General features: G+C 43.8%; 1 protein-coding gene across 4 annotated transcripts in view; it reads left to right on the forward strand.

Moving 5' to 3' along the window:
- ARHGAP44 (Rho GTPase activating protein 44) overlaps positions 1-23,186 on the forward strand; it is a 178,456-nt gene that overhangs the window by 119,631 nt on the left and 35,639 nt on the right. For all 4 annotated transcript variants that reach the window (XM_012777369.2, XM_012777380.2, XM_012777405.2 and 1 more), the window contains exons 8-12: positions 11,859-11,927; positions 14,320-14,401; positions 14,831-14,958; positions 19,518-19,629; positions 20,053-20,134. In XM_012777369.2, the coding sequence (XP_012632823.1) occupies positions 11,859-11,927; positions 14,320-14,401; positions 14,831-14,958; positions 19,518-19,629; positions 20,053-20,134 (473 nt within the window). The remainder of the gene's footprint in view (positions 1-11,858; positions 11,928-14,319; positions 14,402-14,830; positions 14,959-19,517; positions 19,630-20,052; positions 20,135-23,186) is intronic.

Raw genomic sequence — 23,186 nt, forward strand, 5'->3', positions numbered from 1 at the left:
TTATCAGCCCTGTGCCTCCTAGAAGACATTTATCTAGAAAGTTGAAATGCTAGCCATGGAAATAATCATGGAAAAGAAAACCGCCCACTTGTTAAGAGACAGTGTGCATCATTCTGAAAACTGTGTCTCTGTACTTGTGGAAGGATGTCCTTTGTTATGCTCATTCGAATGTTTCCCATTCACTTTCCTGACAAACGTTGTCTGGGACTTAATTAGCAATATACCATTCATGATGCTCAGTGTATATGTGCATCTGTTTACATGCATATATGTCAGTTTGGGTTTCCAAGGAAACCAAAACTATATTTAAACCCAAGGAACAAAAATATGTTTTTATAACTATTCTGGAAACATATTGCTTTAATCACACACAGTTTTAAAGGAGAATGGCCACTGTGCACGTGGACATCGCTGTTCCTTCTGGCTCTGTGGAGTCTTGTTGGGCTGTCCATTGGCTTGTTCTTGTATAGCCGCCCTGTGCCAGTGGCTTTGACCCTGCAGTCAGGTGACATTCAGAATCAGGTAGAATTTATCCCTGGACTTAGAAACATTGAAAGATTTTTAAAGGATTCATTGTCTCCCAGCCTGCAGTACTGGGGAACCAAGCAAAGCAAGACCAGCACCTCAGAGCCAAGGTTCTTTGTGAGGAAAGCCGATTTGTCCTTTGAACGTCTGTGTAAATGGCAGATATCTGGCCGGTGTGCTATTCCTGAAGTGTAACTCTTCTCTCCTGCTGATTTGACATTTACTCTGTGTATTCTTTTACCATCTACCATAGATCTGTGTTCTTCAGCTAGGAGTCTTTTAAACATTCCTTTTCCAGTAGACAGAGAGGGCGGTGTTAAGAGGGGGTGCTGACTGTGAGTATCCAAATATATCGGGGTAAAAGTTCGATGGCTTTATACATTCTTGTGTAGAGTCTTACAGTTGCTGCTGTGCCAAAAATATATCCAATTCCTCTTCAAAGATCACAAAAGTAATATGTGTTCACCATAATCAGATTAAAAAATACAAAAATGTATTGAGAAAACACCAGTATTCTCCCACTTTTTGCCCAGCAGCCCCTCTGTTTCCAAGCAAGGTGGCTAATTCCTCCTCCCCACCGATACCTAGTAAGACTTTGTTGTGGGCTGGTGTGGTGGATTGCTCCTGTAATCCTAGCACTCTGGGAGGCCAAGGCAGGAGGATCGCTTGAGCTCAGGAGTTTGAGACTAGCCTGAGCAAGAATGAGACCACTGCTCTACCAAGAAGAAAGAAAAAAAAAACCCAGCCAGGCCTTGCAGCACACATGCCTGTAGTCCCAGCTACCTGGGAGGCTGAGGCAGAAGGATCGCTTAGACCCCAGGAGCTGGAGGTTGCATTCAGCTTCAGTGATGCCACTGCACTCTACCTAGGGCGGCAGAGTGAGACTCTGTCTCAACAAAAACAAACAAGGCAACTGAACACCCCTCCTCACAACCCCCACCCCTTCATATTTAAAAAAATAAATAAATTAAAAATTAAAAAAAAAACATTAAAGACTTTGATATGACAATATACTCCCTTACATGGCAAGTGGCCATAAAAGTGCTAAGGATATGGAAGCCAGTGTTAGGGCCTGTTTATGCCCCTCCACACCTTTCCTCATGATCATACAGATATACTCATATGTGACATTTTCCTAGTTACTTGTGTTTGTTTTTAATAAAACAGTCATACTGTTTATATTAAACTGCCACTGCTCTCAGTTAACACTACATTATGAATATCTGTTTATTTTAGTAGCTATAGATCTAATTTAGTCTTTTTTATAAAGTGCATAATATTCCATGGTAGGGATACTCACACACACGTATACACACACACACACACACATATATATATATATATATATATCATGATTTATTTAGTTATTTTCCTATTGAGGGATGTTCAAACTGGTGTGTTTTTGTTTTATTTTTTGCCATCCCCCAAAATGATACAATAAACATCCTGAGATGTATATCCCTACACCATGGTAAATTTTTTTCTACAGGATTGATTGCCAAAAATGATATTTTTAGGCCAAAGTCTCTGCATACCTTTTTAAATTTAATAGATATTGACAGTTTATTTTTCTGAAAAGGAAAGACAGTTCACGTTTCCACCAGCAATATATAAAATTGCACATTTTCCTTCATCTTTACCTGTCACGTATGCTGGTACTATTTTCAGTCTCTCCAGGGCTGGTAAGGGAAGAAAAGCCACCTCTGTATTATTGTAATCTTAATTTCCCTGAATATTAGTGATGATGAGTATAACTTAATGTATGCATTGGACATTCTTCATACATTTATATGCATTTTCAGTTTGGCAAATTGCCTATTTGTATAGGCAATTGGACCAATATTTCTATTGTTTTTTTAAGTATTAATTTATAAAAGTTCTCTGTGTATTAGGGATATTAAACTTTTCTCTGTCTTTCGTGCTGCAGATGCTTTTTTGAATCTGCCATATGTCTTTCAACTTTGCTTATGTTGACATCTACTATTAAAAACTTAACCATGGCCAGGCGCGGTGGCTCATACCTGTAATCCTAGCACTCTAGGAGGCTGAGGTGGGCAGATCACTCATGGTCAGTAGTTCGAAACCAGCCTGAGCAAGAATGAGACCCCGTCTCTACTAAAAATAGAAAGAAATTAATTGGCCAACTAAAAATACATAGAAAAAATTAGCTGAGCATGGTGGCACATGCCTGTAGTCCCAGCTACTCGGGAGGCTGAGGTAGCAGGATTGCTTGAGCCCAGGAGTTTGAGGTTGCTGTGAGCTAGGCTGATGCCACAGCACTCTTGCCCAGGCAACAGAGTGAGACTCTGTCTCAAAAAAAAAAAAAAACTTAACCATATACTTATATTTCCTTGCCATGGGAAAAAATCCTGGGTAGCCCATCGGGCATCTTCTATCCAAAAGTTAAACTATTTTCCTTCTTTAATTTTATTTCAATGTTTTAATGCAATGTTTTATACACCTATTTTATAAATTTTAATACACCTGACTTTAATTTTTATATGGTATGAGGTAGAGGGTTTCTTTCCTTTTTTCAGATTGATAGTTTTGCCAGCACCATTCATTAAATAAGCCACCTCTCAATCAAGTGAAATCTTACTATCAGTAATTACATTTATTTCTGGACTCTGTTTTATTAATCTGTTTGCCTATTCCTGAGACAATAATACACACTTTCTAATCTAATGGGTTCAAAATAAATATAATCTCTAGTAAGATAACCTCCCCTCTTTTTGTAGTTATCCTGGCTAGTCTGTGACATCGTTTTATTGTATGAACTTTGAAATGATCATATCCAGTTAATAAAACCCCATATGGTGCTCTAGGTAGTCTTATTTGTGTGCTGAGGTGATCTCAAAAGTGTTCACTGCTGATTTTGTTAAAGTTCTCTTCTGACTCTTCTTTTATCTCTACTTTGTTGGTTGCCAGCTGTTTCAAATATCCACCTTGGTCTTTCCACCTCCCCTTTCTGGGTTTCCTTAAATGGGTTGCTTTCCCTAATCTTTTTGTGGTTTTGTGTATCCTCAGCAAGCAAGACACGTCTTTGGGTCTCCTACATTGTGGCAGACCAGAAAAGTGCGAGTTTGTGAGCTGAAAGTCAATGAAGTAGCAATCTGATTCCTGTTTGTTTAGGCACTGAGAGGACCAAGCAGAGCTCCCCAGATCTTTGGAGCCCAGAGAGCTTTAGCCCACCAGGGAAGGGTTCCAGAAGACAGAACTTGCTGAGACCTCAGGCAGACTTACAGGTGCAGCATTGCCTGCCTGATTCTTTCAGGAGCCCATCTAAACCCTGCTGTGCTTCCTTCTCTCAAAAAAGGCAAGCCTCATTCTTCACAACTGGTACCTGCTTTCTCTTTTCTTCCTGAGATCATCTATTCCTCAACCAATACATCCAAGGAAGTATAAGTAGGTGGTAATTTTTCAATAAGGGGAGAGAAAGTGAAGAAGGACCTGTGAACAATGAATTAACAATACAGAACACAGTGACTGGAAACCTAATCCGCTTGATGATGGCAATGTTTGTTTTTGTGTTGTGCAGGAGACTGGCCACAGTCTTGGGATTTTCAATGGAAGGTGATTCTTTCACCTTTCCCACTTTTATCTCCCCATATCCTGGCACATACGTTCTTATCCTGGCTCCAGCCACTTCGCTGGTTTTCCCATTTAGCCTCCTATCTCTCTCTCTCTGTCTCTGTCTCTGTCTCTCTCTCTCTCTCTCTCTCAACTTGTGTCTTTTCTCTTCTATTTTATTCTTCTCCTGTGTGTAATCTTTGCTCTTTGAAAATCAAGCTTGAATCTGGGAAAGATGACAACTGGAAGCAGGTGTCTAGCCCATCTTTTCCCCCTCACGGTCTGCTTTAAACATATATTGTCAGATTAAAAGACAACATTGGATCTTGACCTACAACTCCTCTTATTACAGAATTGGTGTCATGTCATGGGAAGCAAGTAAAGGAGATCCTGGCATAACCTGTGAATACCCTGTAATCTGTCTGGAAGGCTGTGGAATGGTTGAGGAGCACTTCCGTTACTTGGAATTTCTCCCGCAAGGACAATCTAGCCCAGGAGATCTAAGGACAAGCACAGCCACATCCAAGGGGGACCTTCCCTGGTGTGTCAGGCAGCAGTACTACTAAGCAAGCTGGGCCCAGCCATACCATTTACCAAAACAGAGGATGGAGCACATTACAAACAAAGATGCTCCCTGGCCCAATGGCTTTACCAAACTCAAATCATTTTAATTATTGTGATTTTTTAGTTTTCCTGTAGACATCCTCTGCAACCACAGCCTCAAAGGCTTCCAAGTCACTAAACATATCAGAACTTAAATTCAGAGAAGATTCTGTCAGAATGGGAAGTAGGGGCAGGAAGGAGATGCTTATTACTATTTTAAGGTTAGAAAATAGTCCTGACTAGATTGTTTCTTTATGTCAGAAAACAATAACCACGTACCCAAGAATTAAAACACTTTTGATGTCACTGCTTCTTAGTACAAAAAAAAAAAAAAAACACTTTTGAAAAATATTTACTGATGGTAACTATAAATTTCAGGTAACATATCTTGGTTAGATTCAAGGGAATATGGACTTTAGGTACCAATAGATAAAGATTAGATAAAATCACCAAGTAACATGGAAAGGGAATTAAATGAGATTAGGAATTTTTTTTTTTTTAATAGAAAGGAATGCAGGCATGGAATTGCTCTTAGTAAAGAACAGAATTGACACTGCAGAAAATTGAGCCCATGATGTAGAGGAAACTTGAAAATTTCTTCTAGAATGTTAAGGCAGGAGTCAAAAGGAACAAAAACAATAAGAGAAAAGATGGTAGATGTCGAAGATAAAAAATGGAAAGCCAATGTACAGATAATAGGAAATTTGAGCAACAAAACAAATCAGAAGAGCATAGAAAAATAAAATTGGCCTGCACCAAAGATCTCTGTCTTAAATCTGAGATTCTGAAAAATAGACATTTTGTGCTTGCTTTTTTTTTACTTTTGAAATGATCTTTTATACTTTTTTAAATTAATAAACTTTATTTTTTAGAGCCCTTATAATTTCACACCAAAATTGAGTGGAGAGTTATAAAGGGAGTTCCCATATATCTCCTGCCCCAACACATGTGCACAGACTCCCCCACTGGCAACATCCTACAGCACAGTGGTACAGGGTTTGTTATAATTGATGAAATTACATTGACACATTATCACCCAAAGTCCATGGATTACTTTAGCGTTCGCTCTTGGTGTTGTACATTCTGGGGGGCTGACAATTATGTACTGACATATCTGTCATTAGACTATCATAAAGAGTAGTTTTACTACCTTAAAAGTCCTCTGTCCTCCACCTATTCATTCCTCCCTGCCCCCAAGCCTTGGCAACCACTGATCTGTTTACTGTCATACAGTATGTAGCCTTTTCAGATTGGCTTCTTTCACTTACTAATATGCATTTAAGTTTCCTTCAAGTTTTTTTCATGGCTTAAAAACTCATTTTTTTTTTAAGCACTGAATCATATGCCATTGTCTGTATAGACCACAGTTTATCCATTCACCTACTACTGAAGGACATCTTTATTGCCGCTGAGTTTTGGCAATTATGAACAAAGAGGCTACCGACATCCATGTGCAAGCTTTTGCGTGGACATCAGTTTTCCATTTATTTGGGCAAATACCAAGGCTCATAATTGCTAGACTGTATGGTGAGAGTGTGTTTAGTTTTGTAAGAAACTGCCATACCATCTTCCAAAGTGGCTACGCTATCTTGCATTCCCACCAGCAATGAACGAGAGTTCTTATTGCTTCACATCTAGTCATCATTTGGTGTTGTGAGTCTTGTGGATTTTGGTCATTCCAATTAAGGTTCTGATCCTTGTTCAGTCTCTCTTTTTTTTTTTTTTTTTTTTAGGATAGACTCTTACTTTGTTGCCCAGGCTAGAGTGAGTGCATGGTGTCAGCCTAGCTCACAGCAACCTCAAACTCCTGAGCTCAAGCAATCCTCCTGCCTCAGCCTCCCAAGTAGCTGGGACTACAGGCATGCGCCACCATGCCCGGCTAATTTTTTGTATATATATTTTTAGTTGGCCAATTAATTTCTTTCTATTTTTAGTAGAGACGGGGTCTCGCTCCAGGTGGTTTCAAACTCCTGACCTCGAGCAATCCGCCCACCTCGGCCTCCCAGAGTGCTAGGATTACAGGTGTGAGCCACCACGCCCGGCCTCTTGTTCAGTATCTTTAAAATCTGTGTTTTTTGCCTTTTTAATATGCCCTATAATTTTTATGTTGGAAGTTAGATGTGATGTACGAAGTAAAAGGAACAGTGGTCATGGATCTTTAGTGATACAGTCGTGAGGTGGGCGGAAAGGGGAAGTATTCTACAGGCCTACGATTAGGTCTCATTCTTTTGGTGAGCCTGTGTCCCTGGGCTGTGAATTTCACCCGGGCTTCTAGGATTTTTATTATTTCTTTCTTAGGTGGGACAGAATGGCTAGAGAAGGCTGGAATTGAGTATTTCCCTTCTCTTGGGCTAGTTAGGCAATGAAAACAGCCCAGTGGTTTAGACTTTGGTAAACTAATTTCTCTTGAGGGCAGACCTTGTTGAAAAGAATAGACTGTTCTATCATATTTCAGAACAGTTACTTCTCCCCCAACCTACCCACCACCACCACTCCCCACCCCCCACCTGCTGGAAGCAGGAGAGGATTTTTCTCTGAAATCCACTGTGAGAACCTGGTAGAGCTCTTGAAAGTAAAAGTGCCTCCCTCCATACCCCCACCCCCATGACTGCATCCTCTTGGAGATTTTTGTTTTCTTGAGACTGAATCTCGCTCTGTTCTCCCGGGTAGAACTGTAGTGGCATCATCATAGCTCACTGCCATCCTCCTGCCTCAGCCTCCCAGAGTGCTAGGATTACAGGCACGAGCCACCATGCCCCAGTCCCCTCTGGAGTATTTAACTTCCAGACTTGTCCACACTGAGCCCCCAGCAGTTCCTCGATTACAGTGTAGGTTGTCCCACCCCAGTACTGGTCTCTGCTGCAGTGAGTTGTAATTCTCTGTACCTGCCTGTCTCCAGTTTTGGGGGCAGCACCTCTTTGCTCTGTGACATCACTTCTCTGACAGATCTAAGGAGAGTTGTTGATTGTTTAGTTTGTCGGCTTTTTGCTTTTTGTTAGGGCAGACTTCTAAGCTCCTTATGTGCTGGACGGGAAACCAGAAGTCAATAATAAATATTAAGGTTTTACTTTTTACCAAGAAAAATTGTTTAAGAGACCAATATTTATAAATATCTTGGGGATGTTTTTTTTTAACAATAGAATATTTAAAATCCTACTGTAAAATTATGAAGTATAGGATAATTATAAAATATTGCTCAGGAAATCAAAAACAACTTTATAAAATGGAAAGATGTTCCTATAAATAAATATTATTAAACCCTTGGATTTTCCAGAATTAATTTGATTAGTAATGTGGTAAGTAGATATAATTGTAGTAAATTTTTCAAAGGGTGATAAAAGATTTCTAGAGTTAATGTGGAAGAATTATTGGAGCTTTGAATTACTATCTCTTAAAATATATTATAGAGCCATGGAATGGAATTAAAATTTAAGTACTATTTCAAAAATATAGATCAGTAAGGGAAAAAAAGACATTCCACCTTGATGAAAATTCAAGTATATGAGACGTTTCATCTGGTAAATATGATATTTCCAATGCATAGGGACAATCTCTTCATGAATAATTCTGGGACATTTGGTTAGTTCTTCAAAAAAGTTTTTTCTGAGTTAGTATCTGAGATGAGTACCAAAATAAATTCCAAATTTATTAAACATTTCAAAGTTATATTCTTTATTGAACATATATATGGGTATTTATATTGTTGGTTGGTGAGCTCTAAGCATATTATCTACAGGAGAAAACCATAAAGGGAAAAATTTAATAAATACTACTACATGGAAAAACTATAAAAAAAGTACAGTGACTCCTCCCCCCAAAGATGTTGTAGTGCTCCAAATGACAAATTGGGGGAGAGTGTTCACAATGTTTGATAAAGCCAATGGTCTCATCAGTCTAACTCCTAAAAGTCTTATGAATAAGAAGTAAGCCAGGCACAGTGGCTCACGCCTATAATCCCAGCATTTGGGGAGGCTGAGGCAGGTGGATTGCTTAAGGCCAAGAGTTCAAGACTAGCCTGGACAGCATAATGAGACCCATCTCTACAAAAAAAAAGAAATAACCAAGCCTGGTGGTACATACCAGCTACTCAGGAGGCTGAGGCAGGAGGTTTGCTTGAGCCCAGGAGTTTGAGGTTGTAGTGAGCTATGATGACGACACTGCACTCTAGCCCAGGCAATAGAGCAAGACTCTGTCTTAAAAAAAATGTAGATGAGAACTCTCATAGGAAAATGGATACTCAGTGTTGACAAGGAATTGGCAATGGACAATAAATATAATTGACAGACCCCTTGTGTCCCAATTCATTATCTTTTTAATATTTTAACTTTTAACTGTAGCAAATTATATAATCAGAATTCATTTAAATACAGAATTTATCATCAGTAGGATGACTAAACTGGACCAAATAATCCAGAGATGGTTGCAAACCTATATAAACAGTTGTTTATTCAGCTGTTACTATAATATGAAAAATTAGAACCACAATATCCAACAGTAGAAACACAGTTCATCCATATAATAAAATGTCATGTGACCATTAGACAGCATGTTCATCTGGGGGTAAATGAGCCACAGAGAAATCTGGTCCCATTTTCTTTCTTTTTTTTTTTTTTTGTAAATCAATTATGCAAAAACAGATGACTAATTAGAACACACAATGAGCAAGCCTCAGTGTTTATAGTGGTTATCTCTGTGGTGGGCTTACAGGTGAATTTGGTTATTGTATTTTCCTGAGTGTGGATTAGTTACAAAATCAGAAAACATGATTTTTTAAAATATAATACATTAAACTCTGGTGGTTATTAATGAAAGGTTTTTTTCTCTTTATAAAGCAAATTTCATAATGATTTAGATAAATGGAAATTTGATTTATAGTTTCCACTTTTCTTACTTGCAGAGTGGTTTAATTGGAATCCATACTGTTAGCTTAATAGCAAACTAGTCCAATCATAATTTTTAAAATCCTGTCTTCTTCCTGAGTTCACATGCAAATTTTTATGAGATCATCTGCTGGAGAAGCTCAAGTGCTAAGATGTTGAAGGTATATTTGAGGCAACATTTAGTGCTTCAGGGGCTCCCTTCCTTTCCTGTCTGCTGAGCCATTTTTATCACTCAACTGTTATTTTCTAACTTGAAATATCTACCGCTGGGTGTGGTGGTTCACGCCTGTAATCCCAGCACTCTGGGAGGCCAGAGTGGGAGGATGGCTTGAGGCCAGGAGTTCAAGACTAGCCTGAGCAACATAGCAAGACCCTGTCTCTACAAAAAAAATTTTAAAAATTAGCTGGACGTCGTGGCACATGCCTGCAATCCCAGCTACTCGGGAGACGGAGGTGGGAGGCTCAATTGAGCCCAAGAGTTTGAGGTTACAGTGAGCTATGATCAGGCCTCTGCATTCCACTGCATTCCAGCCTGGGTGACAGAATGAGACCCTGTCTCTAAAAAAAAAAAAAAAGGGAAGAAAAGAAAAGAAAATATATCTCCCTCCTAACTGCCACTGCCAGGCTGGCGATGGACATCTCCTGAGCACAGCTACTACAGGGATGGCAGACGGGGTAGATTCCCAACAAAGCCTCTTTATCTTGAAGCTTTGATAGACTTGGCATTCATTTAAGGGATTTTATTATTCTTTGGGAAATTTACCATCTCTGAGCCTTGCTTTCCATATCTGTTTGTTCAGCAAATAGTCATGGAGCCTCGACTGTGCTAAGCATGCTGAGACAGTGGTCAACAGCCAGATGACACACGTGAACTCTGTTACCTGTTGATCTGAAATTAGAAATTCAGTACTTACATAAAAGAGTTAGAGGTGAATTCCATGTAACAGTGTACCTGGCATCTGGATTATTCTCAATGAATGTTAATTCATTTTCTTCTTTCTTCATTCTCTGAAACTAGACCAAGCACAGCATTGTCTAATTTATGCTCAGAGCTCTCTGGAGAACAGATTTCTTCTTTTAACTCTGTTACTTGGTTCTGTTGCCTTATGTACAGAAACTCTTGAATTATGATCCCAGAAATTGCTTGCATGTCACAGCTACTGGAAAAGAAACATTGTCCCTGCACATCCCAGTGTTCTTAGTAAGAATTGGCTTCACTGGCAGCTGGAAAGATAGGATAATGGGGTTGGTTGGGCTTGCTTGAGGTGTCATGACATACGCTCTTCCTGAAGCATGTAGGTGCCTGCTGTCATTCACTTGTCGTGTAGGTCAGCTTTCTTGAGGTGTTTTCGTGTTTTCTCGCCTCAACCTGAACGCATAGGTTCTTTCTTCAACTGAGCGTCTTGTCTTAGGACCTGCAGCCTAGAGCCACTGAACAAGGAATAGCCTTAGAGATCATATGACCTGCACAGACCTGTTCAGAGAAATGACATGCTCAAAACCATGGTTAGTGTTGTGCAAAAATACAATTAGGGACAGAGTCTACATTATGCTCAAAATGTACTTTTATTGTACCATGCTGTGGGTGTTGCTGTGGCATTGAAAACTGTTCTCCTCAAAGGACGAAACATTCCAGATTCCAGGCAGCATTAGGTTGTTGCCACCCAATCCCGTGGAGCACTGAATGATGAAGGATTGTTAACACCATTAGATTTGTGTGCGATATTGGATGAGTCCAGATTTTGCCAAGCTTTGAGTCAGCAATCCTTTCCCTGTGCACCTGTCTTATCCAGGCTCCCTCCAAATTGGTACGTTTCCATCTCCTTCCCATATGCTTATGATTAACCAATCAGTAATGAGAACGAAAGAAAGCAGCAGAACAGCAAAATGATCAAAGAGAAGGAATGGGAATGAAAAGAGCAACAGCACAGTGTGTACTTGGAGCCTGCTTCAGAATGGGGGCACCAGCTGTAGAGATGCGTGGAATTTGCACATCACTCCCCTGCACCAGCTTTGACTTTAACTCTAGACGTGGCCCATGTGTTCAAATCCCTGGAGAAACGAATAGCATAGGTATTCTTTACAAACTTACGTGTGCGCCAGAGCTGTAGTTGGGTAACAGGGAAATGCCCATGGGAAAAGTTCGTAATGTATCAAGTATTATTAAAAATGAGCTTAAATGGTATATAAGGCTCTTTCTCCTGTATTGTCTTGACTCTTGCATGAGCCACTCTCCATTGGTTTCTGCTTTACCTTGGTTGTATATTTTACCTTGCACAGGACCAGCTGTCAGCTGACATGTACAGTTTCGTGGCCAAAGAAATTGACTATGCAAACTACTTTCAAACGGTAAGTGTCCAGAAAGGTGAGACTGCTCAGAGTCTGTTCGCAAGAGTCGTGATGAGGACAGGAAGGGTAGGGTGCATGGAACTGAGTGAGGGCCCCTTGGTTGAGCATGTGGTGGAAGAGGGTGGGGCTTTGACTGTTCTGCCTGAGAGTAAATCCTGCCTTCTATTATCCCTTGTATGGGTTTCTGCAAAAACCTGGTAATATAACCCAACTCCAACCCTGAGGATGATTGCAACTCAGTCCAGTGGTTCTAAACCAGGAGTGATTTGCCCCTTCCTCCAGTGAACATCTGGCAGTATACGGAGACATTTTGGTTGTCACAGCTGGGAAGGGAGGTGCTACTGGCCTTTAGAGGGACACCAGAGATGCTTCTAAATATCCCACAGTGCACAATGAATCATCCAATCCAAAATGTCAGCAGGTCTGACTTCAAAAAACCGTGGTTTGGGCCCGGTGCGGTGGCTCACGCCTGTAATCCTAGCACTCTGGGAGGCCAAGGCAGGCGGATTGCTCGAGGTCAGGAGTTCAAAACCAGCCTGAATAGGCACTGGAATCATGTCTTAAAAAAAAAAAAAAAAAAAAAAAAAAAACCAGCCTGAGCAAGAGCGAGACCCCATCTCTACTATAAATAGAAAGAAATTAATTGGCCAACTAATATATATAGAAAAAATTAGCCGGGCATGGTGGCGCATGCCTGTAGTCCCAGCTACTCGGGAAGCTGAGGCAGCAGGATTGCTTGAGCCCAGGAGTTTGAGGTTGCTGTGAGCTAGGCTGATGCCATGGCACTCACTGTAGCCTGGGCAACAAAGCAACACTCTGTCTCAAAAAAAAAAAAAAAAAATCGTGGTCTGTGATAACAAGGGACTTGAGAAAAATAGAAAGATAAACCTTCCCCCCCCACCAGCATGTATTTTTTTTAAAATCTAGATTTTTATCAAAGATAATGGCAAGTAGGTAAACCGTGATCAATGTGGCCTATTTGCCAGCCCCTCCATCAACCAAAGCAGAGTGAGAGAGTAAGAAACAGGAGGAAAGAAGATCTGAGTGGTATGAACTTGAATAATCTGGTGCAAATAATTAGGACCCTGGCCATTTACCAGGGTAGGTGCAAGGCAAGTAAAAGAGAAAGAAAGAAAAAGAGAGAGAGAGAGAGAGAGAGACAAGAAAAGAAGAAAAGAAAAGAAAAACTTTGAGAGAACCAAAGTACAAATTAAAAAAACAGTGATGCCAACCTGCTTTTAAAGTTGGGAATAAAAGGCTAAAGCCTAAAAGCTCTTCATTTATAATCAGGGAAAGGCAGCAACGATAAGGAAGGAAGGAAGGGAGGAAAAACACAGGGGAAATCCTGGAAGGTTAAAATGCTTCGACAAGTACGGTGGAACAGCGGGGAGCTATTAGCAATTTTCCAACACTTTCGTTAGTGGTCCAGCCTGCAGAGAAGTCCCTCCTACCCTAAAAAGGAGTTGATTTCCATTGCTTCCAACTGAGAACATTTGTTTTAAAGTAGTAGTATTGTTCAAGTATATTCCAATGGCTTTGTTTGTGAAGGTAATGTTTAATTTTAGAGTCTCTAAAACTAATGTACTCATTGCCATTCGAAGCTTTACTAGCCCTCCTAATTGTCATTTGTGTACCATTTATTGCAATGTTCTGATTTTCTAAAAAGAAAAATCCATATTAGTTTTGCTTTAGTTTTACTCGGGGATCACAGTGTCTGCAAACGGGGATTCCCTCCCCAACCCTCCCACATGCCTGATGGGTGGGAGTCAGAAAATAAATAAAGTAACTATTGTTCATGGGTTTTCACCTGCTCTTGTCAACATTTTGGTCACTCTTAATTAATGGGATGGTCAAAATAGAACGCTTTGAGAGAATTTGCTCATTGGACCGCATTTCTGTAGTCAAAGTAGTTTTACCTCCCAAGGTATGTGAAGAGGATTGTGGATCAGGCCACGAGTTTTCTGATCAGCTATATACTAAAGTAACTTTGCGGAAACCAAGATTATGTACAGGGTAATGGCACTGATGTATATATTCACAGGCAAATGAATTCTATGTGTACTTTACATTTATATCCTGCTGTGGTTGCACCTCTCGTTGTTGCCTCTCGTGCTGAGGCTGGGGTGCCGGTGAGGTAGGGTGCTCAACAAGGCAGGCTCTGGGGAGACCCCCTTCCTTCTTGATTCTCCTGCTTCTCAAACTCCCATTTGTAGTGACTTCTGTGTTACGGGGCTAGAGCGGAAGCATGCCCATCATTTTAGGAAGACTGGAGGAGGGAGCCAGGCATGCCCCCCCCCCAAGCACCTTCTGCAGAACACCTGGGCAGAATACTCGGCATACCGTGCTCCCTGCCCTTTGGCAAAGGGTAATGCTTGCCCTTGTGTTTTCTCAGCTGATAGAAGTGCAGGCGGAATACCACAGGAAGTCGCTGACACTCTTGCAGGCTGTGTTGCCTCAGATCAAAGCACAACAGGGTAAGTGCAAGCCCTCCGTGGACAGGGCAGGGCTGGGAGCCTGCTTGCCTTCCCGGGTGAGATCAGCTCCCCGTGTATTGTTCACGCTTTTGCTTTGCCCAGTGGGGTCCCCTTTAGATGAGCCACTAAGACTTCCCAGGCTGGTGCCTTGATCTAGGTACAGTGAGGCAGAGCATACTCACTCATGGCTGCCCCTCCGCGGGGTGAGTAAGGGGTGTGTGCAGGTATATGACAGTGCTGGGCACAGCCGTCTGGTCGTCCACCCCCTCCCATCCCCCATTATCCCCCAAACCACAGAATGAGGGCTCCCCCGGGCGTCTGTTTCTTTGGGGGTCTTAGGAGAATCTGGATGACAAAAGAAAGGAAGATTCCAGCATGCCCGACTTTCTCAAACTGCTGACCGACCCCTTTCTCGCTCCCCCCCTCCAGAGGCCTGGGTGGAGAAGCCGTCCTTCGGGAAGCCCCTGGAGGAGCACCTCACCATCAGCGGCCGGGAGATCGCCTTCCCCATCGAGGCCTGTGTGACGATGCTGCTCGAGTGTGGGATGCAGGAGGAGGTGGGTCTGGGCACGGCCACGCACACCCCGGGGCGGGTCTCCTCCTGCACGAAACGGGGCCTACAGGGTCGTCTTTCCTCCATGGTGCCTGCTCCGGCCCTCGCGAGTCCAGACGTGTTAAGACGATGGTACAGCCTCATGTACGAGTCCTGCCTTTAACCACGAGCCTTCGCTTCTGTAAGGACTGTGAGAGACTGATCTAGCCATTAGGAATTGATGGCCGTAGTGTCACCATTTTTTCCGCGTGGTTAACATGATTTGATGCTGTAGGCATTCTGCTGTTGCTGCTATTCCTTCTGCTTCCTCTTCCTCCTCCTCCTCCTTTTGTTTAATAAGTCACCTAGTCTTCAAAATAGAGCCCTTAACCTTTTTGATCATGACTTTTTTTATAGGGATACTGAAAATATGATTGATAGCTACATTAGGAAGTACTTTCTAGAGCATGTAAAAAAGCTCTATGAAAAATCGGGGGGGACTGTTGTGTTGGGTCATTAAATATGAAATGTCCGATTTCGAATCAGAAGTATAGTTTCTTGTATCTCAAATAAGAAGCAGTACAATTAATCAAAGTATGCACTTAAACTGTCGACAACGGTTTTGCCATCTTAACAGTAGCTTGTTTATGCCAGCAGCAAAGAAACCAGGAGAGTGAGGGAGTAGCAATAAAATAGGGAGAGGCATTTTCCACAGGTTGTTGAGAACTGACTATTTTTCCTTGCAAGAAGTGGTCCAAAGCCTGGAAGAAGTGGTAGTCAGTCGGCGCAAGCTCTGGTGAATACAGGGGATGACAGAGAGTTTCCAAGTCCAGCCTCTAGTTTGAGCAGCATTGTTTGTGGGACACGTGGTCGAGCATTGTCTTGCAAGAGGATTGGCCTGTCTCTATTGAGCAATCTCAGCTGCTTAATTGCAAACTTCCTCTTCATTCATCCAGCTGGTTGCAGTAGACATCCACTGTAATCACTGACCAGGTTTCATGACGCTGTACAGTATAATGCCAGCACTGGACCACCAAACACACACCATTAGCTTCTTTGGATGAACATTCAGTTTTGGACTGTGTTTTGGCACTCCATCTTTATCCAGCCATTGTGCTGAACAAATTGTGATTGTCAAAAAGAATCCATTTTTAGGCCGGGCGTGGTGGCTCACGCCTGTAATCCTAGCTCTCTGGGAGGCCGAGGCGGGCGGATTGCTCAAGGTCAGGAGTTCAAAACCAGCCTGAGCAAGAGCAAGACTCCGTCTCTACTATAAATAGAAAGAAATTAATTGGCCAACTGATATGTATATAAAAAATTAGCCGGGCATGGTGGCACATGCCTGTAGTCCCAGCTACTCGGGAGGCTGAGGCAGAAGGATCGCTCGAGCCCAGGAGTTTGAGGTTGCTGTGAGCTAGGCTAACGCCACGGCACTCACTCTAGCCTGGACAACAAAGTGAGACTCTGTCTCAAAAAAAAAAAAAAAGAATCCATTTTTCATCACGCATAACGATATAGTGTAGAAATCGTTCCCCTTTAGGTCGTAACAGCAAAGAAAGGCAAGCTTTGCGATGATTTCTCTTCTGATTCTCATTTAATTCATGTGATACCCATCTGTCCAGCTTCTTTTCCTTGCTGATCTGTTTCAAATGGTCCAGTATTGTTGGAGTAGTAACGTCGAACCTTGCTGCTAATTTCACACATGGGTTGAGATGGATTCACTTCCACTACAGCTTTTTCAGCTCATCATTATCCATCTTGGTCCCAGGTTGCCCACATGACTCATTTTCAAGATTAAAATCACCAGAATGGAATTTCTCAGACCATCACTGACCTGTGGTTAGCCACATCCTTCTCAAACACTTTGTTGATATTTCGAGCTGTCTGTGCTACATTGGTTCCACTATGGAACTCATATTCTAAAATAACATGAACTTTTGACTTATCCATGGTTTCACAAAAATTACTCTAAAAAAATTTTGAAGGATAATCACAAGCCAAACTGTGCATTGGAAAGAATGAGGGGATGTACCTTCACAGCAGAAATAAAGCGAGAGTGTCAAAGTGAAATGTAAGGGATATCAACTGTCAAACATAGTAATTAAGGGAATCGGACATTTCATACTTAATAACCTAATATTTATCGCTGTGTAAATCATTTCCTGGGAGATAGAGCTCATCTTTGGTTTCTTCCATAGGCTGTTTTGACATCTTTACTTCATCTTCCTTTGATCCGATCAGGCAGTCAATATTGATTTAGGGCATGCTTTGCGTTTATCACTGAGCAAAGTATGAAAGAGTGAGATGGAACTTGGAAACTTGCTGTGGGGGAGAGTCTAACATTTCTCAAGTGAGCCGAGTCAGCCCCAAGCAACGTGTGAGTCTCTAAACAAGCACTGGGCTGCACAGGGCCAACTGGAAGGGCCGTGGGAGAGAAGGAAGCCCGTGAACACGCAGATGCTGGCTGCTTCCCATATGCTAGGCCTGTCCTAGATTCTCGATATTCAGGAAGGAATGGGAATAAATGGGTTTTGTGCCAGGCATTTTCATGTTTGTTACCAATTTAAAGAGTGAGAAGATCTCTAAAGCCCTTGAGAGATAATTTCTTGGAGAGAGATGGATCAGCCTTTTCTTTCCCCGTTATCTTTTTTCATTATGGAAAAAACGTAAACACATACAGATAAAATAATGAGCCCCTTCACCCAGCTTATGGTCAATCTTGTTTCGTCTCTGCTTCCATCTCCTGCCGACAAATCCCTGCCTGGGATATTTGGAAGCAAATCCCAAACGTATATCATCTCACTAGTAATACTTTCATATGTAGCTCTAAAAGACAAGGAGTGTTTTCAAATATAATAGTATTATTATATCCAAAAACTAACTTATTAGTATCATCAAATATCTAATCTGCATAAACCAGCTCTTGAGGAACGAGATCTCGAACATCTCCCACCTCGTCTCCCGACTCTCCTTCCTGTCTCTGCCCGTTCCACCCCTGGCCAGACCTCACTCTCTCACTTGCATTTCCCCCCACTTTGTGTCTGCTCTTGCCCTTTACTCGCAAATAGGGTCAGATTTCCCTGAGGCTAGGAAAAAATATCTTCTTTCAACCCAGCCACCACCTCGTATTCCCTCCCCAGCGTGTTGGTTTTGTTTTCTATGCTACCCAATGGCTTAAAATAGCTTCCATCATCTGTCACTCGTGCGGCTTCACCCCCACTTACTGATCTTCCTGTGCTGTCACTTCTGCCCCACTACTGGGCTCTAAGACCACCCTCAGTGGTCCCTGGGCACCCCCAGATCGCCAAACCCAGTGACCTAGTGCCAGCCTCCCAGGCCACATCGCTGCCTGGTGTTGCTCATGGAGCGTCCTTGAGGCTAGTGGCTCCCTTGGCCCTCCCTGGTCCCCTTCTCGCCTCTGACCACAGGGGCCTCAGGGTCTTTGCACCACCCAACTCCACCCTCCAAGAGCCATGCCTCAGCCGCCATGGGGATTCTTCCAATGGAAGGGCTCCACTCTGTGTTCGCTGCCATTCTTCCATACTTCCATGCAAATTTTCCTCTAAAACTGGACTCGCTAGCTATCTCAACAATCTCCTCCTCCTCCTCCTCCTGGTTTTTATGCTTCTCTCAGTTACATAAGCAAAAATCTAAAGGCTGCTTACACTTGACAACTCTATTTCCCTCTCTGTGGCATTGGCCATCACCAAATCCTGTCCTTGCCTGGCAATGGCATAGTTCTGTGAAGATCTAGGCCACCACTCTGTTGCATTCTGTAACTTGCTATCTTTGCCATGGCAGCCTGACCCACATACCAGTCAGTCCAAACACGTTTATGTAGCTTCCTCATGTATATGCCAAGGAGCTTCGCACATCTATTTATCCAATATACCTTATTTTGAGAAGGGAGTTAGTGATCCTAGTGGACCATAGACTTAGTACCCCAGACCAGGAACATTTTCTTCTAAAGGAACTTGTGAGTCTGAATGGCTATAAAAGATTAAAGGAGCAAGATTCTGCCAGCTCGTTTCTCTGCCCGTGGATTGCAGCGTAGAATGCAAGGAGCTAAGAGTGAAACGGAAACCATTAGGTCTTTAACCCGTGTCTAACTTACCCGTGACGTGGAAGTTCCTTTCCAACTCTGACCTGTATCCGCCTTCTCTTCCACACAGCCCTCTCCTACTCTTGTCTTTCTTTGCATAGCTCATGTTAGCTCTGCAAGGTGCAGTGGTTCACTTGAAGGAGGTGGCAGGTATTAGAAAGTAACTCTTAAGAATGGAACATGGAGGGACCGAGGTTCATTTATTCAATAAATACTTACTGAACCAGTGTCTGTCCCCTCCCCCACTGCACCTGGCTCTGGCGACACTGCAGTGGGCAAAGCCCAGCTCTTGTGCTCAGGCTGCTTATATACAAAGAAGGAAACATTTAGAAAAGAGGTAGCTACGATACTGGAAAATGGTGCTGGGCAAACGCATCTAAGAGGTTTTGGAGGAGAGAAGCAGGTAGACTTGTGGTCTGTTGGTTTTGCTCTTGTGCCTCGGGGTTGTGGGGCTGCCTGCTGACCCTCTGTCCTGTTTGTAGGGACTCTTCCGAGTAGCTCCCTCTGCCTCCAAGCTGAAGAAGCTGAAAGCTGCCCTGGACTGCTGCGTGGTGGACGTGCAGGAGTACTCGGCAGACCCCCACGCGATCGCAGGTGGGCGTCCACGCCCTCTCGGCAGGGTGCTCGAGTGCACCGTGGGGACCCATAGGGACGTGGTGAGCATGGAGGCTGTGTGGCTGCAGTCTGGGACACTTGGGCCAGTGGCTTCCTGGTGTGCTTCAGGTGTGTCCACTCAGGGCCCAGTTCCAGACTGGACGCCACGGCCCCTTGAAGGATGGGCCCCCAGAGTGCCAAGAGCAGAGGAGGTGATGGTGGGAAATAAGAGGGTCCATGCGGTTGCCAGCCCAGGTCCCCTGGCAGAGCCTCACACTCACTCGCGTGGGAGCCGCCCTATGCTCTCGGCACAGCGGTCAGGGGGCCCATCCCCGGGGGGAGCCCACGTGGGCGGCACTGGCTGGTGGGTCTTGTCTCTGCCATGTCATAATGGCTCACGGCCAATGTTGTATTCGTGCCCAGGAGCTTTGAAATCTTACCTCCGAGAGTTGCCAGAACCTCTTATGACCTTTGAACTCTATGACGAGTGGATCCAGGCCTCCAAGTGAGTACCCTTGTTTGGAATGTTTTGTGTGCTGGAGTTTATTTGGAAGCGTGCACTGAAATTAGCAGTATCGAGCAACTCCGTTGCTTGATAATCATCGTGAAGGAGTACTTCTGCATGTGCCCAAGGAGGCGTGGGCAAGGATGGTGACGGGGCATCATTTGGAACCGCAGGAGCCTGGAAGAGGGATGTGGGCAGAGGCTAAATAAGCCACGGTATGTCTGGACCATGTCATCCTCTGGAGCAATTAAAAAAATAGAGCTATGATGTTAACATGAAACATGATGTTAACATGAAAAAATATGGAGATTTATTGTTGAGTGAAATGAAGCGAGTCAACAAGAACACCTATGATATTCTATTGGTGTCTCTATGTGCAAATGCACAAAATAAGATTCTGGAAGGGCTGACATCAGGCCAAATAGCAGTTATTCCTTCTGGAGAGAACCGCAGGACAAAGGAACCGGCCCAGGGTTCTTACCCTTATCTATGACAGTTAAATATATGTTAATAACATCTAAGTAATTATGAATTTAAAAGCACAACATGTGAGCAGGGGCCACTGTGCCCCGCTGCTAAAGAGGTGCCCGAGAGAGAGGCTGCAACTCAGCTTGAGGCCCAGGACTCTAGAGGTGTCGGGGACAAGGACAATGCAGAGCACAGGCGGCCGGCACCAGGCAGGTGGAACCACGGCCCTGCACACGCTGTGGCTCCTACGTGTGGTTTTCAATTTTGATTCCGGCTTCTTTCCTCAGTTTATGCATGCATTAGGACAGTGTTACATGTTCTCTGCAGCCCCAGGTAAGAGCCGCCTTCCGTCGTTGCTGTGGTTTGGAGGAATGCGTTTATACCGAGCAAATGAGCGTGTCTACACCAGGGCAGAGAGTTGGCATCAGAGCAAGGGTGGTGCCAATACGGGTAGAGACAGTCCAAGTGGAAGAGATGAAGGAGGAGGAAAGAAGAATGTTTCATGAGAGCAGGACTGGAGCGAGAAGCTACCATAGCTACGGGCCCGCGAAAGGAAGTGGTTTCTAGAGATCTCCCATCACAGGATTTAGTCGTCACAAGCAGCCGGCGTTGCCTGTAAGAAAGAACCCTGGCGCATGTATCTGAGGCAGGTCCTTCTACTTCTTGGAAAACCGGGGCCCAGAAGAGACCCACCTGTCCCAGAGGTGAAGCCAGGCTCGAGTGTGTAGATTAGGGGAGGCTAGTGCCTATAAAGCTGGATAACACTGTTTTTTTTTCAAAGTAGAATAGAGACCATGCATTTTGAAAGGCTGGCTGCATATATGGCACTCTTGTCTCTCATTGTGAAAAGTGGGTGTTGGGTCCCATGCTGTTAATAATCGTAAGTAGTACCATATAGTAGGTGCTTAGAAACTTGGCATTGCCCTAAGCTCATTGTATGTTTTTAATTCGTTTAATTCTCACAGCCATCCTATGAGCTGGATTGTGCTGTTTCTCCCATTTTCCAGATGAGGAGTTTGAGATACAGAACAGCTGTGTGACCACAGGTTGCTTGCTGGCCAACAAACAGCAGAATGAGAATTTGAGTCCAAGGACTCTGGTTCTGGGGCCCCTGCGCTCAGCGCACTTTGTGCCTCTCTGGAACGAGAACGTGGTCCTGGAGACGAAGTCAAGGGAGGAGCACACAACGTTTGTTGCAAACCCTTGCTGTTATTTACTGAATATGTAGGTGATCCAGATGCTATAAAGCCAGAGAAGGGGAGCATAGCTCGGTGCTTCAGGACCCTCTCACCCCCAGAGACAATGCAGGTCCCACCTCATTTGCAAAGGCAGGTCTGCGTTAGGAAATAAGAGGGATCCGTATGACTCAAAGAGCCCCAGCAAGGAGAAACAGGACTCATTTCTGCTACTGGATGATGTGCTTGTAGTGCCTAAGGTCACATCATCTAAAAAATAATAATTTTGCCTAGAACAGTGGTTTCCAAACCTCTGTGTGCATCAGAACGTTCTGGAAAGCTTTTAAAAGATACACTGCCTGAGCCCTTTTTTTCAGAGATGTGGATTGCGTGGGTCTGGGTTCTGTGCTTCAGAGCTCCAAGGCTGTGGGGTCGATAACCATTAACCTTTGATGAAGCCGAGTTTCACCAGGGGGCAGCACCACCCTTAATGGGGGATTATATTTCAGGCCACCTCAGCCCTGGGGTGGGGCCCCTGGCAGTCAGAGATGGAGCCGGGAGCAGCCGGGGCTGAACTGAGGGATTGCCAGGACAGTGTGAGATGGCCTGAAACTCAAAGGACACATCACTGCAAACCACATAAATTAAGTGCCTCTGTGCTAGGGTCATGCAAAACAGAGGCTCAGAACAGCCCAGAGGCTGAGAGGTCCCTGAAAGAAGATGCAAGAAGTGGGGCTCTCATGCCAGGAGACCCTCCTCAGGGTACTGACGCCTTCACGCTCACTGTCCCCTCGGATGCCACTGTTCCCCAAGACCACTGCCCAGTCAACGCCTTCCAATTATTAGTATTTGGGCCTCACCTAATGTAACCAGCCTCCTCAGAGAGATCCTCCCTGACAAGCTGATGGAAATCAGAGCGCAGTCTTGATCTGTCCCATCTCCTCCGTTAATTCTCGGCATGAAACTGATGCTCCTCGTGGTAGTCTTTGTGTAGCTGATCGGGTTGGGAGCACCGCCGGTTGCTTGCACTTCCCAGCCCTTGAGACAGAGCCCGACACACAGTGGGACCTTGGAAAGGGCCGAGGAGCAGAAAAGGAAGGAAGTATGGTTTGGAGACAAAAGGGAATGGGAGTGTGACAGAGCAGTGACAGCAACCGCAAAAAGCTAACCTTCAACGCTGATTGGGGGCTTTTAGTGGACCAGCCACTCTGCTGAGCACTTTGTCCAGAATCTCTTTTAAACTGCTCATGCCACCAGCTCTGTGAGCGAAGTCTTGATATTAGCTCCAGTGTACAGATGAGGAAGAGTGAGGTTCATAGAGGTTAGATGTTATAATCGGCACAAGATCACAGTTAGGGTGCAGCTGGGTCTTTGCAGCCTCCGCACAAAACCCACCTTGGCCAGCCCTC

This window comes from Microcebus murinus, chromosome 18 (genome assembly GCF_040939455.1).
Source record: "Microcebus murinus isolate Inina chromosome 18, M.murinus_Inina_mat1.0, whole genome shotgun sequence".
Taxonomy (NCBI): Eukaryota; Metazoa; Chordata; class Mammalia; order Primates; family Cheirogaleidae; genus Microcebus; species Microcebus murinus.